Source organism: Tenrec ecaudatus, chromosome 2 (assembly GCF_050624435.1).
Source record: "Tenrec ecaudatus isolate mTenEca1 chromosome 2, mTenEca1.hap1, whole genome shotgun sequence".
Taxonomy (NCBI): domain Eukaryota; kingdom Metazoa; phylum Chordata; class Mammalia; order Afrosoricida; family Tenrecidae; genus Tenrec; species Tenrec ecaudatus.
In genome coordinates, this window is record NC_134531.1 from 160,207,412 (window position 1) to 160,221,725 (window position 14,314).

A 14,314-nucleotide genomic window follows, 5' to 3' on the forward strand; every position below is an offset into this window, starting at 1 on the left:
CATCTGTAGGCAACTGGACATCCCCTTGCAGAGGGGTCTCGGGGAGGAGACGAGCCAGTCAGGGTGCGATGTAGCAATGATGAAAAATACAACTTTCTTCTAGTTCCTAAATGTTTCCTGCCCCCCATTATCATGATCCAAATTCTACTTTACAAATCTGGCTAGACCAGAGGATGTACACTGGTGCAGATAGGAGCTGGAGGCACAGGGAATTCAGGGCGGATGATCCCTTCAGGACCAGGGATGTGAGTGGCGATACTGGGAGGGTGGGTTGGAAAGGGGGAACTGATTACAAGGATCTACATATAACTTCCTCCCTAGGGGATAAATTACAGAAAAGTTGGTGAAGGGAGATGTCGGACAGGGCAAGATAGGACAAAATAATAATTTATAAATTATCAAGGGTTCATGCAGGAGGGGGAGCAGGGAGGGAGGGAAAAATGAGGGCCTGATGCCAGGGGCTTAAATGGAGAGCAAATGCTTTGAGAATGAAGTGGGCAATGAATGTATAAATGTGCTTTACACAATAGATGTACGTATGGAGTGTGATAAGAGTTGTAGGAGCCCCTAAGAAAATGATTTTTTAAAAAAGAATGTAAGTAAGCTCTGGCGTCCGAGGTCTGGGTTTTAATCCTGACTCTCTGGCCTCATGTGTATCATAGAGCTTATAGTCATAAGAATCATAGAAGATTTATGGGAGGTGTCATAAAATGAATTCTGACTCACAGGGACCCCCTGTGAACAAGTAGCACCCCCACAGGGTTCCTCGCTGTAATCTGTACAGAAGCAGATAGCCTTTTCTCCCGTGCTGTGGTTGGGCATTCAGTTAGAAGCCCCGTGTGGAGTATTGTGGTCTCAGGTGCCAAACAATGCACCGTCAGGGCTCCTTCTGAGGAAGACTCCAGAAATAGCCAGTTGCCTTCCAGCAGGACTTACGGGAACCCTGTGGAACAGAGGAGAGCTCCGGACCTTTAGGTCAGCAGCCAAGCATTTACCCAGAGCTCCACACAAAGATTAAGCACCTTGCTGTAGAATGGTGTGCAACTCATGCAGCTGGGTTGTAAAGATGACAACCTAGGCATTGTTCTCTGTCCTACAAGGCACACGACACCATACCTGACACAGAGCAGTAGCCAACTGTGTATGTGTACTACCCGCCCCTCCTCCCACCACCCTTTTCTAATTTATGGTATTGCTTTAATAATCAGGAAAAGAAATCCCAAAGAAGAATTTCCTTTTTTCAGTGTATGAGGGGCTTCAAAAAGTTTATGGAATTAAAAGATATGGAATTTTCCCATGAGCTTTTGGAACTGCCGACTGACTAAGGAAGTACTCTGTCAACACACACACCTTAAATTATTGCAAGGTGACATTGAGGTGAGATCCAAAGAAGTTCCTGGAAAGATAGCCACTAAGTCAAAGATTTGGCTACTAAAGGTACATGAAGATGACCCCAACGAGACTCAGAATCCTTTTCTAAAATTCACATTAATTTTATAAGAGTTAGGACTAGTAAATTCCAAGGCACGTGGATTGAGGAATGCAAGACTCCTTCCAGGTTGAAGCTTTAGAGACCAGCCTTGTGAGCAGGCCCAAGACCCTGCCCAAAGGTACCATGGCCAAAAACCCCAGAGAGATGGACTGAGGGGAGGCTGGCTTAACCTCGTTTGTTTTCACCATAAGGACAGCAAAACCAGAGATCAAAGAGCAGTTTGTTAGTGAAAAAGTTATCCACATTCCTCCCATCTTTCTTGGAAATTTTACCTGCTTTAAATTATCAGCCAGAAACACAATGTATACACAGCAGAAGCCCAGTTGGGTGACTATAAGGAATAAGGTCACAGTATCCCTAGAGGGGAGGAAGAGGAAGAGAGAGAAAACTTATTTAAAAAATAATCGACTCATCGGTTCCAATTCTTCCCATTTTGCCCCCAACTCTTTCTGTCTCTGAACCAGCACCCTTGTATCTGCTGCCACCATTGATGATGGGACCATAAAAGAGAGATAGCAACATTCTCTTAAACATATTTTCCAACCACCTGGACATTCTCAGCTCAGCACGTGGTAAAATTCTTCATGGTCAGGAGCTGCCCCCTCGCCCCCCTTACCTGGCTCGGCAACTTTCCTCATAATTGACATTCATTTAAGTAGGACAGGAGGCACAATGTTTTATTAGCCATCATTAACATTAAAAACATCTCTCCTCCCCCGACCGCAGGTGAGTACCCTTATGTTATGTTCTCAGAATACACAGACAACACACTGTCCTTACCTCCGGTAGTTTATAGACTAGTGGGCAATAGGACATGAAGGGGTGCACAGAAAAAGGGCATTTCCCCCAAATTATGGAGCAGACGGAAAGTCTTCCTAGAAAAACTGATTCCCGAGTGGGAAATTTTAAGGACAAAGAGAAGTAAGAAAAAGACCCACCACCAGAATGGAAGCAACAGACAACCGTGTGAATCAGAAGAAGAAGAAGAGCGGACAGGCCTTCCAGCAGAGGAGCAGACAGGTTTCTCTAGTTGCCACATGGGTTGTCCTCTGCAGGTGGACAGCATAGGACTCAGGACAGGAAACTGGATAGGAGATTCTTGCAATAATGGGGTTGACAAACAGCCACAGTTCAAAGACATGACCTTCAGGGTTGAGAGAATTAAAGTCTGAAGAGATCAAAAGGAGCTAGAATTTACAGAAACCTGGTGATTTACAGGTGTTGGGCTTGGGCACAAAATGAACTGGGAGGCGCAGAAGGGGAAACGGGTTTTAGAGGACAGAGCACCATGACTTTGCTAGTATCTGAATGGTTGAGCTTGCATCGGGGAGGCAGCTGTTTATTCGGAGCTGGGGCAGCTTGTTTGTAGGTGAGGGACAAAGTCTTGAGAAGGCAAGAGACACTGTTATAGACTGTGCAGAGTGAGAAGAGTAGAAGGCACATTCTACAATCTGGAGAACCAACACGATGGAAACAAGAGTCTATGCAGAGTGCAAGGGAGTGGTCCAAAATGGGGGGGGACCAGGAAGAAGAGACCCCTTAGAAACCAAGAAGGTAGAGGGGGAGGAAGGTTTCAGGAAGAGAATAGTGGACCACACCCACCTCGGGGTGGAGGGCCATGGAGGTTGGGTGGAGGTGGGTGGGGGTGGTTCCTGAGGTAAGGACAGAGTGTGAGTGCCAGGTAAGGAAGTCAGGTCAGAGCAGAGGTGTCCCTAGGGCGTGTGGGTGACAAGATCAGTCAGGATGACACCAAAAAAGACAGTCTGTAAAGTTTCAGGACAGGATTTCAGCAGAAATACATGATTTTTAATAAAAATATACCCTAGTGTTAGTTATAAAATATTTTTCCTTTTTTTTATAAATCATTTTATTGGGGGCTCATACAGCCCGTATCACAATCCATACATATATCTATTGTATGTCAAGCACTTTTGTACATTTGCTGCCATCATTTTCAGCTCCTCATTTTTCCCCTCTCTCCCTTATAAACCCTTGATAATTTATCAATTATTTTTTCATGTCTTACACTGTCCTATGTCTCTGTTCACCCACTTTTCTGTTGTCCGTCCCCCAGGGAAGGGGTTATATGTAGATCATTGTGATTGGTTCCCCCTTTCTACCCCACCCTCCCTCCATCCCCTGGCATCTCAACTCTCATTATTGGTCCTGAGGGGTTTATCTGTCCTGGATTCCCTGTGTTTCCAGCTCTGATCTGTATCAGTACACAGTCTAGCGAGATTTGTAAGGTAGAATTGGGATTATGATAGTGGGAGGCGGAATGATGTATGTTTCATCAGTACTATTCTGACAAAACATTTTTCCCCTTCAGACCAGCAATATACTTACAAGACTTCCATTCTGTACTGATGTGCTTTTTGAACCTTCTACTGCCCTCAGGCCCGAGCAGTCATTATGACCCAATGTTAGTAACTCTCCGAACCAAGTGGTTTCATTCACACAGGTGACAAGCACACACTTGTTTTCATGACTGCCTGTGGTTTTTTAATTGCTGATTTTGTCAAATGTGCTGATGTTTTAGCCATATATAGTGGTAATTATGATCTGTGAACTCATATCTATATCTATCTATATATGTTTTTGAGAACAAATTAGCAATTAAAGGAAAGGAATAACAATTTTAAAGTGTCTCCTCAGTTATTAATAATGATCGAGCTATTAATGTTGTAATTCAATGCAGAAATATTTTATACAATATTTTGTTTTTAGTATTCATATAATCTAATAAATGTTTGATTTAAGCAATTATAACCATGAGGGGGCTTCATAGAATTCATGGGAAGTGGAATTAAAAGATAATGGAAAATTTCCACCAATTATTTTCTCCTTCCATTTTAAGGGTTTTTTTAAACTAAAAGATTTAACATTTTATTGACATAGCATACAATTCATTGGCTTATACATATTAAAAGAAGTTGTAAAATCATCACCACACATTCCGTGATGCTCACCTTTCCGACACAATCGCTGAAGACAAAGTGGGTGCATAAGCAAATGTGGTGAAGAAAGCTGATGGTGCCCAGCTCTCAAAAGATATAGCATTTGGGGTCTTACAGGTTTGAAGGTAAACAAGTGGCCATCTAGCTGAGAAGCATCAAAGCCCACATGGAAGAAGCACACCAGCCTGTGTGATCACAAGGTGTCGATGGGATCAGGTATCAACCATCAAAGAACAAAAAATCATATCATTGTGAATGAGGGGGAGTTCAGCGTGGAGACCCAAAGCCCATCTGTGGGCGACTGGACATCCCCTTAGAGAAGGGTCATGGAGAGGAGACGAGCCAGTCAGGGTGCAGTATATTAACAATGAAACATAGTTTCATAGAGGAAACATAGAACTTTCCTCTAGTTCTTTAATGCTCTCCCCGCCCCCACCCCAATCCCCACTCTCATGATCCCAATTCTATCTTTCAAATCCAGCTAGACCAGAGGATGTACACTGGTACAGATCAGAGCTGGAAACAGAGGGAATCCAGGACAGAGGATCCCTTCAGGACCAATAGAGATATACCAGGAGGGTAAGGGAAAGGTGGGGGGAGAACCAATCCCAATGATCTACATATAATCCCCTCCTTGGGGGACAGACAATAGAAAAGTGGGTGACAGGAGACATTGGACAGTGTAAGACATGAAAAAATAATAATGATTTATAAATTATGAAGGGTTTGTGAGGGAGGGAGGGTGGGGAAGTGGGAAGGGTGGGGGAAAATGAGGCGCTGATACCAAGGGTTCAAGTAGAAAGCAAATGTTTTGAGAATGATGATGACAACAAATGTACAAATGTGCTTGACACGATGGATGTATGTATGGATTGTGATAAGAGTTGTATGAGCCCCAATAAAATGTTTTAAGAAAATCATCACCACAATCAATTTTAGCATGTTTTCTTCTTCCTTGCATTCATTGTTAGCTCCCCATTTCCCCCAATCTCCCTCTCATAACCCTCAGAAACTATTGATCTGGTTAGTTCCTCTAGAAATTTACATAGCTTATATTTTGCATAAAGAAAAACATACAAAAACTAAGCAACAACAAATATCTAACAATAATATTGAAATAAACAAAGCAGAAAGTAATTTTTTAAAAAGCAGAACAAATTTAAAATGGGTCAAAAGAGAAAGCAAATGATCAGATTTTAGATTTTAAACTAACTATATCTGCATGAGTCCACTTTCCAATGTACTCTGTCTGATAGCCATGCTATTCACATGTCTGGTCAATAATCAGAGGGGATTTTGCTGTGAGGTCCTATTGAGTTGGTTCTGACCTATACACGCCTGATGCACAACAGAACGAAACATTGCCCAGAGGCTTAATCCATGTGGAGGCCTTGAAAATGGATTTTGGGATTTCACTATCACCCATAGCTTTCTGCATACCAGATACTTAGAATTTTATTTATAATTTTTGGATCACATAGGTTGGTGTTTCTTCCACGTGGAGCTAATTAATGCCCTCACTTAGGTAACTTCAAGTTTTAAGACAGGTCTTGTGGACCCCAGATGCTGCTCTTTCTGATCTCCAGGCACTAGCTGATTTCTTCACTACACTTTGCTATAGCACCCACATTTTCATGAGGGCAAGTGTTGAGTACGGTCTTGTCATAAGAACTAGGACTTTGATTAAGTATGAATTCAATACCCTTTCATATATCTATGGTTTAATACATGTCCCTGGCCCATTTAGAGACATCATTATTGGGAAACATTTTAAAACACCCCTATGGGGCAAATGGAAACTCTATTGATAGTATCATGAATTTAGCCAGTGGTATAGAATTTAAAACACTGCTGAGAAAAGGAGAGTATGCATGTATAGGAGAGCTTTTTAGACCCCAAAACTTGGTTGTTGATTTGTATAGATTAAAAACTTGAGTGAACACTACACAGCCAAGGAGTGTTGGAGGTAGGGCAAAATGTTCCGTAACACTCATTCACAAAGGCAGAACTATGCCTGCAGGACTAAGACGTGTCACAAAGAAGCAAAGAGAGCAGAGAAGTAGCAAATACATGGTCGTCTTGAGTTGCCCTTTATTGGGTTCCCTCAGAGCAAGAGGTCTGAACTGAAGTAGTCATCTGTTTCTTCTCACACGTGGGTAGTTTAGCCTTAAGTCCAAGGGTGTAGTTCAGTTCCTTCTACCCGCTACAGGTATGTTTAAGGTCAAGACCAGTTCACTTAGTGGGAGGTCCAAATAAGATCCTTCTGGGTCCGCAAACTTTTCTGAAGTGCCTTTATGTATTTATCACATACTATTTCATTATTAAAATGGATCATGAGCATTACTAGTGACTCTGTGCAGTCTGGTAGAGAAGGAGGTCCATGGTAGGGTGGCACTCTAAGGTACCACACTGAGTGGCACTGACTGAGTGATGCCATTGGTCAGCGGGGAGACTTTGTGTCACAAAACTAGAGTGTGAGTTCCAATCTGCTTGGTGTCCATTCCACTCATCTTTATAAACTGTTGCCAAAAACATATCCTTACACACTGAAGAACTTCACAAATATTTGCTGAATAACTAATGATATGCTGACTATGAGATATGATATAAATTTATTTTTAAAATAATTAATCGATAATTTTTAAAATGGAGATACAGATGTATGAATATCTTCAAATCCTTAGGGGAAGAGTCTATAAGAAAAACATTCTAGTTACCAGGGAGAAAATAATTAGTGGAACAAGGTACTTAAATGGAGCAAGAAACACTATTTCATGTGCCCAACAATGAGTAGAAGGGCTCTAGGGGCTGTGAGGTGTGTAAAGGGGTGGATTGTTAGATTAACATTTACACATACACACACACATCTGCTATCTCCATGCTGATGGTCCATCTCAAGCCCAACGTGTCCAAAAGAGAATTCTTCAGCAATATGAGCCACTCTTGACTCCTCCTTTCTTTCCCCCTCTTTTTCTGGGATTTGAAGGAGCCCTGGTGGCCTCATGGGTTCCTGTTGGGCTGCTAAGAGGTCAGCCCTTTGAACCCGCAGCTGCCCCTCTGGAGAAAGATGAGGCTTTCTGCTCCTGTAGAAACTTACAGCCTTGGGAACCCCCGGGGGCAGTTCTCTTCTGCTCTGTGGGACTGCTACGAATCAGAATTGACTCAGTGGCAGTCATTTTGAGATTCGAGGTGCTTTGGTTTTTTGTTTGTTTGTTTGTTTTTTTACCAGTATTCTGTGCTTCTCCATCCCTACTACCACCAGCTGCGTTCAAGCCACCATTTCCACTGGTCTGGCTATTGTCAACAGCCTCCTCCCTGGTCTAAATCCACTCTTACTCTCTTATAATCTTGTCTCTTCTCAGAGCCAGGCAGATCTTCAAACAATGCAAGCACGGCCATTTCACTGCTCAAAGCCCCCCAAATGCAAGTATCTTTCAAGAAAAGTGCAAGATTTTTAAGAGGGTCCAATGCACCCAGCAGGACCTGAACCAGCACCAGGTTCCTTCGCCTGTTTCGCCTCCCTGGCTGTCTGCCCTTAATCTGCCTGTAGTTTCTGTACCTTGAAACTGCCCCATGCTCTTTCTTGCTCTGGGGCTATCACATGTGCCTTTCCTTCTTTGTGCAAGGCCCTGCCTACTTCCAGGGCATTCCCCAACTTTCCAGTGCCTTCCTTCAGAACTCTGCTCAGCTGTTCCATCCTGAAAAACCCTCTCCCAAGCCTAAGTATCTCTTCAATAGAAACCTGTACTTCTTTCCTTCATGTTATTTATACCCAAGGTTATCAAATATCTGTGTTAAATATATCTAAATATACCATTGGACTATGCACTGTGTGAGACATAATTACTAACCTTGTAATTTCTCTTCTCCCCCAATCTCTCCCCAAGCCCCCAGGAGTTCAAAACCACAAGGTCAGCAGTTCAAAACCACTAGCCACTCCATGGGAGTGAGGCTTTCTACTCCCATAAAAAGTTACAGTCTCTGAAACCCATATGGCACATCTACTCTGTTCTGTATGGTTGCTAAGAGTCCGAATTAATTGGTGACATTAAGTTTGGTTTTGGCTTGGTACATGGTAGCAATTGGATACATGTTAAATAAAAGGTAGTCCTCCACACTCCCCTACCCCCAAATAACCCAAACCAAATTCACTGACTCATAGAAATCCCTGGTGGGTTTCTGACACTGTAACTGTTGAAAGTAATAGAAAACACAGTTTTTCTTCTGTGGAGCTGCTGGGGGTTTCAAACTGCCAATCATTGCGGCCCCGTGTGTAACACGACACAACCAGAGAGAAGGTAATATTAAAGTTGAATAGCAACAGAACGCACACCTATTACTGGGAGCGTGCAAGAAGGGACTGGACAGAGATGTTGCCAATTAATGCCTCCTGGGAATCCTGTCATTGTGTGCCACGTGGTTGACTTTTCCAGGGAAGAAGACATCTCTGACCATAGCATTCCCATCCACTGCAGGCCAAGCAAGAACAAAGTACCTTCCCCAGTGGGCGTGGTTCCGGAGCCAGAGGCTGGGGCTGGATTCTAGTCCGTGCATCACTGTGTCCCCATAGTCCATGAAGGGCTTGTTAAGCCTGTGGGAGAGAGAGAGCCCATACACAGTTGTAAAGGACCACAGACTCAAAAGTTAGGAGATACTGAACTAGGCACAGCCCTCTGGAGCATGGGGCGATGGCTGGGTGGAGACCTGAGTTCCAATTCAGACTCTAACAACTGGTGGCACTTCCTGGCTGACTTGCTATCCTCACCTGTGGAATAAATCAAGCCCCAGGTAACAAGAGGAACAATACATTCCTTGCACCAGTCCTGCAGTTTTCAGAGCTCCAGTCCCACTGGCTCCTCAGGATAATTTTCTAAGGCAGGATTGAGCATGAATTGTTTATGCCCAATTTATAGACAAGCCAAGCAGATGAGCACAATGGCCTGATTTGGATCACCTGTTGAGTAATGTGGAGTCCCTGGTAATACAACTTAATGCATTTAGCTGCAGGTCAAAGGTTTGGAGAGTTGAGCCCACTCGGAGGTGCCTTAGAAGCAAGACCTGGTGATCCACTTCAGAAAAGCCATCCCAGGAAACTCGAATGGAGCATAATTTTCATGAGGAGCCCAGTGGCAGAAGCCTACCTTAACCCTTGAGTGCATTCTCTTTTCCGTGGCTTTCTTGGAGAAGATTAAGAATTCAACTTCTGCTATGTACAGATTGCTTAGGGGTTGGGTGGTTGGGCTGCTAATGGAAAGGTTGGTGGTTCAAAGCCACCAGCTGCTTTGTGGGGGAGAGAGGAGGCTGTCTCCTCTCATAGAGTTTCAGTCTCAGAAACCCTATTCAGACTTACTACGAGTGGGACGCAACTCGATGGAAGTAAGTACAGGCGGTCAATACAGTTTCTGCTCAACTGCTTCCCTCCAGGTTGGCAGTTTGAACCCACCCCGTGGCTCTGTGGAAGAAAAGGCCTGGGGCTCTGCTTCCACATGATGGCGACTAACAGCGGTGTGTCCTGGTTGTCTGGGAGGTCCCCAAGAACCACATGCCGAAGGAATGGGCCAGAGGACACAGTTTCCCTCACCTGTGACAGAAGTGCCGGGCACACTTGACCAGGAGGCGCATGCAGTGACAGGCCACGAAGCCTATGACCAGCACACTGAGCGGGCCCATCTGAAGGGGGGGGGGAGACGAGAGGGGTTAGAAGGAGACCGAGAGGAGGGATCTGACGACTTCCGAGCCCAAAGATTTTATGGCAAATGGCTTCTCAAATGCCGTCTAAGACCAGATAACCGGAGTTCGAGAAGGAGCTCATCGGGCAGCCATGGCGCAATCGCTAGACAGGTGAGACCGGTTGCCCGTCCTGAAGGATGTAATCAGTGTGACCGAGTTGTACATGTAGAGCTTGTTGTTGAGCTGCTGCATGTTTTGCTGTGTACATTTTCAACAATAAAAATAAAATAAATGATTTTTGTCAAATAAAATAATTACTGCTAAAAATATATGTAACCCCAAGCAGAGCTCCAAAGGACAGAACGCCATTAGAACAGGGTATTGGTGCTGTGCTGGGAGTCGGGCACAGAATCCTGCCTCCGGGGGACCCCAGGGGAGCACGGGGCTTTGCAGGACACACATGGAAAATGGTCGCTGTCCAATCCTCCACTTCTACCAAGGTTGGACCTCCTTACTGGACTGAGAAGTCCAAAGAGTGGAAAAACGATTGGCCAATTTCTCCAGGAAAAACATAACCTAGCCCAGGCTAGCTGTCCGGACGCCAAGTTTGGACCTGGCTGCCTCCTTGAAAGACCGCTGCTTTCAGAACCACACAAATGGCTACGGCCTTCTTCTCCCACAACCCAAGCCTCCACTGGCTCCCAGTACCAGCGGTTCTTACCAGGATGCCCGCATTCTTGATGGCCAGGGGGAGTCCCAGGACCCCTGTGCCCATGTTCCCTTTCACCAGATGAACCAAGGTCTGGAACCCCCTGCACGAGAGGAAGGAGGTGTGAGGACGTGGGTGTGTGGAGGCGAGTAGGTCCCATAGTCAGTCCGTCAGTGGAGGGCTCCCTAGCCATCTGTCACCTTGTTCTTGCCTGTCACATAGGGGCTCTCTGTAGGCTGACCAAATGTCTTGGCATTAGGAGCTAGCACTCATGTGTACCATCGTCTGTGCTCAGTACTCTCTAAGCACAATCACATTTAATCTTCCTGTTTCGACTGTGAGAAAGGGGCAACCAATGTACCGCGTTTGCAGCTGAGAAAAGGGAAGCACAGAGTTTTATTAGTGACCAGCCCATGGACGTCTAGGGGAGCCAGAATCCAACCTCAGGGCAGCTTCAAAGACCCGGATCTTCTCATGCACCTCTACGAGGTGTCTCCTGGGGATGGCCCCAAACAGCTTGTAGTACAACCCCATTTCATAACTGGGGAAGTGTCGGACGCTCAGAGAGGGGACAGTGACTATGCCAAGAAATTAGTAGGGGAAGCAGGATTGGACATAGAGGAGAGAGGAAAGGATAAACTGAAACAACAACAACAACAAAACAGATATGATTTCTGGAAGATATAGGTCAGATATTTGGGTCCCCAGGTGCATCTGGAGACAGTGCCATTTGGAGATTGGACTCCAGAGCCCCCTCCCCCGATCCCATTGCATCATTCCAGTGCACCAGGTGGGGGGGGGTGAGTTTATTTTAGGAGCTTTGGACAATCCCTGTGTCTTCCCGCTCTGAAAATCAGTGTTTTGGAAGAAGCTTGGTCTTGGGTTGGAGAAACCAGGGATTTAAAACTTAAAGCCTTTCCTTAGCAAGCTTACAATGAAGCATGCTCAACTTTGCTGAACGTCTGAAAATGTTAGAAAGAACGGCCCCAGACACCTGTATCTTTATGATAAGGCCCTTAGTCCTCTAAGTGCTGTTAGAAGCCTTACGGGCTAAATGCACAATTGGGGGCAGGTGGGGGGGACTCACATGGCTTGGCTTTTATCTCCCTCCCGCAGGTGTCAACCTTACTGATAAAACACTGCACCCTCAGGCATCAGTGAGGAGTTCTATTTGCAACTGGATTGACTCAACAGGCCACTTTGGAGATTTCTAGCTAAGGAGTGCTTCAGAAATCAGATTTAACTTTGGGTCACGCGAGTCACTTGAAAATATAGAGCAATGATTTGAGCAAAGGACTGGACTGAGATTCAGGAGACCTGAGTTCTCAATGTAACTGCTTTATGTTCAGTCACCTCTAGAGCCCCCATAAAACGCACGCGCGAGCACACACACACACACACACACACACACACACACACTAACCCACCCCCACTGAGTTGATTCTCTGACTCATAGCGACCACGGTTGTGGTTTCCAAGGCTATACATTTTGACGGAACTAAATAGCCTCCTTCTTCTCCTGCGGTGCGGCTGGCTGCTAGGGGCAAACCTGCAGTGGGTCCACATTACAGAACAGCAAGCCAAGCACACAGAAGCAGCATCGCAAAGCCAGGAGGCTGAGCCACTAAGTGGGGATTTGAACGGGCTTCCAAGGTGCCATGTTCAGCCGGACTGCTACTCTTCTTCCCTCCCCCCACCTCTGACTTACTTTATTGCTACAATTATTAAGTAGCAGACACTGCTACCAAACCATGTGTTATTTCAGGCCAGATGGCTCCCCCAAGGCCTTTGATTGAGAAATACCCTCCCCAGCTAAGCGTGGCTGCAAGGCTAAAACGTGCTCCCTCAAGGTCACACTGTCTCAGCAGTCCCCAGGACGAGGGGCCTCACGTCAACCAACCCAGGCCACAGCGTAGACCTGTTTGCCTCCTCCTGCCACCAGCCCCACTTCACAATTGACCTCTGCCATTACCTCATGGCACCTTCAATTCATGCCTGCTTCACTTCCAGGGAAACTGAGAAGCACCAGAAGCACAGCTTAAATATAGATTTGATTCTTGGCCTGATGCTCTTTCGATTACACCAAGGGTGTTTACTGGTTTCCTTTTAAAGCAGCAGAACCCCTCTACCGCCAGCACCCCACGAAGTAAGTTAGCAGCCCCCGGTTGAGGGGTGGGGGCTAGGCAGAGGGAAAGGAGCTGGGGACCTTGTAGCTTGGCTTCCCTTCCCATCTTCTTCGGACAGACCCTCCTGTCTCAGCTCGAAAGTCTATGAAGCAAAACCGAAAACACCACCACTGGAATCTTCCGCATGCTTTGCTTTTTGGTGTCCTCCCTGAGATTCCCATCCGAAAAAGAGGCCAGGATAACTACAGGTAGGAGACAAAAGAGCAAACAAACAAAAACAACCCGAACTTCCGCTACCAAATAATTTCTGACTCAGTCACCCAATGGGACAGGATAGAGCCGCCCCTGAGGCTTGTTCCCCCCATCGCGGTAGAAAGCCCTGTCTTTCTCCCTTGGAACCGCTGGCAGATTTGAACTGCTGATCTGGTGGTCAGCAGCGTCATGCAGGGGACAGGGAGGAGGCAAGGCTTGTTTGTCATGGAGGTGGCCGGGGATTTTAGACCCCGTCTTAACTTTTCCTCCAAGAGGCTGGAGGTTGTGTCTATATTAGTAGGCTTAACAGAAACAACATGGACTTTGGGGCCAGCACTGGAATCCAGCCTCCACTCTGCCAGGGACTCAGGTGGTGCCTCAGGTGGTGCGGCTTCCCCAGCAGTACACCTGGGGAGTGACAGAGCCAAGGTCTGGGTTTCTAACTATATGAAAGACTGTTCTGACGTTCTCCACCCCTGCCTTCTTGAGCCCCGTCCCGCTCAGCGGGGCTCTGCCTTCCCCACCCTTGGTCTCCCCACGCCCCCTCCGGGATTTTTGCCACCGCCAGCTCGCAGGCTGGAGGGCAGAAACAGCACTCACGTAATGCCCTTGGCCTTCTCCAAGCCCGGGGACTCCGAAGGGCTTCCATCCAAGAAGCTGGAGGGCTTCTGCAGATCCTGGCCGCTTTCGGCAGGGGACATGAAGTCCAGCTTGAGGGAGTCAGTTCCCTGGGCACCCCTGGCATTCGTGGTCGAAGACATGACTGCTTCCCAAGAGAAAGCTCAGGGTGCTGAGGAAATCTGGCTCGCAAGGGGACACGTAGGAAGGCGCCTCGTCCAGCTGCACGCCCGCCCGCCGGGCTCAGGGGCTGGGGCTCCAGCAAGCCGGCCCCGCCCACCTCTTGGAGCGAGGTCCTCCCCCAAGGCACCTCCTCCTCTCCCGGTGGCAGCGCGTGGAAGACAGAGGAGCTCCGCTCCAGGGAGAAGAAGGAGGTGGATGAGGAGGAGGGAGTGACCCCCTAGCACTGGCATTACCTAACAACAGAATGGCAACAGTGACTATGATACTCAGCATTCAGCAACTAGTGCTTAGTAAGCCCTTGGGAGTC

The 14,314-nt window shown here is 46.5% G+C and overlaps 1 protein-coding gene across 1 annotated transcript in view; it reads right to left on the minus strand.

Moving 5' to 3' along the window:
• The window catches only part of SLC36A2 (solute carrier family 36 member 2), a 37,887-nt gene extending 23,829 nt beyond the window's left edge, over positions 1–14,058 (minus strand). Inside the window, exons 1-5 of the mRNA XM_075541844.1 lie at positions 13,807–14,058; positions 10,841–10,931; positions 10,031–10,119; positions 8,945–9,040; positions 1,765–1,849 (exon numbers count right to left, since the gene is read on the minus strand). Of these exons, the coding sequence (XP_075397959.1) occupies positions 1,765–1,849; positions 8,945–9,040; positions 10,031–10,119; positions 10,841–10,931; positions 13,807–13,967 (522 nt within the window). The 5' untranslated portion in view covers positions 13,968–14,058. The remainder of the gene's footprint in view (positions 1–1,764; positions 1,850–8,944; positions 9,041–10,030; positions 10,120–10,840; positions 10,932–13,806) is intronic.
• Between the last annotated feature and the right edge of the window lie 256 nt (positions 14,059–14,314).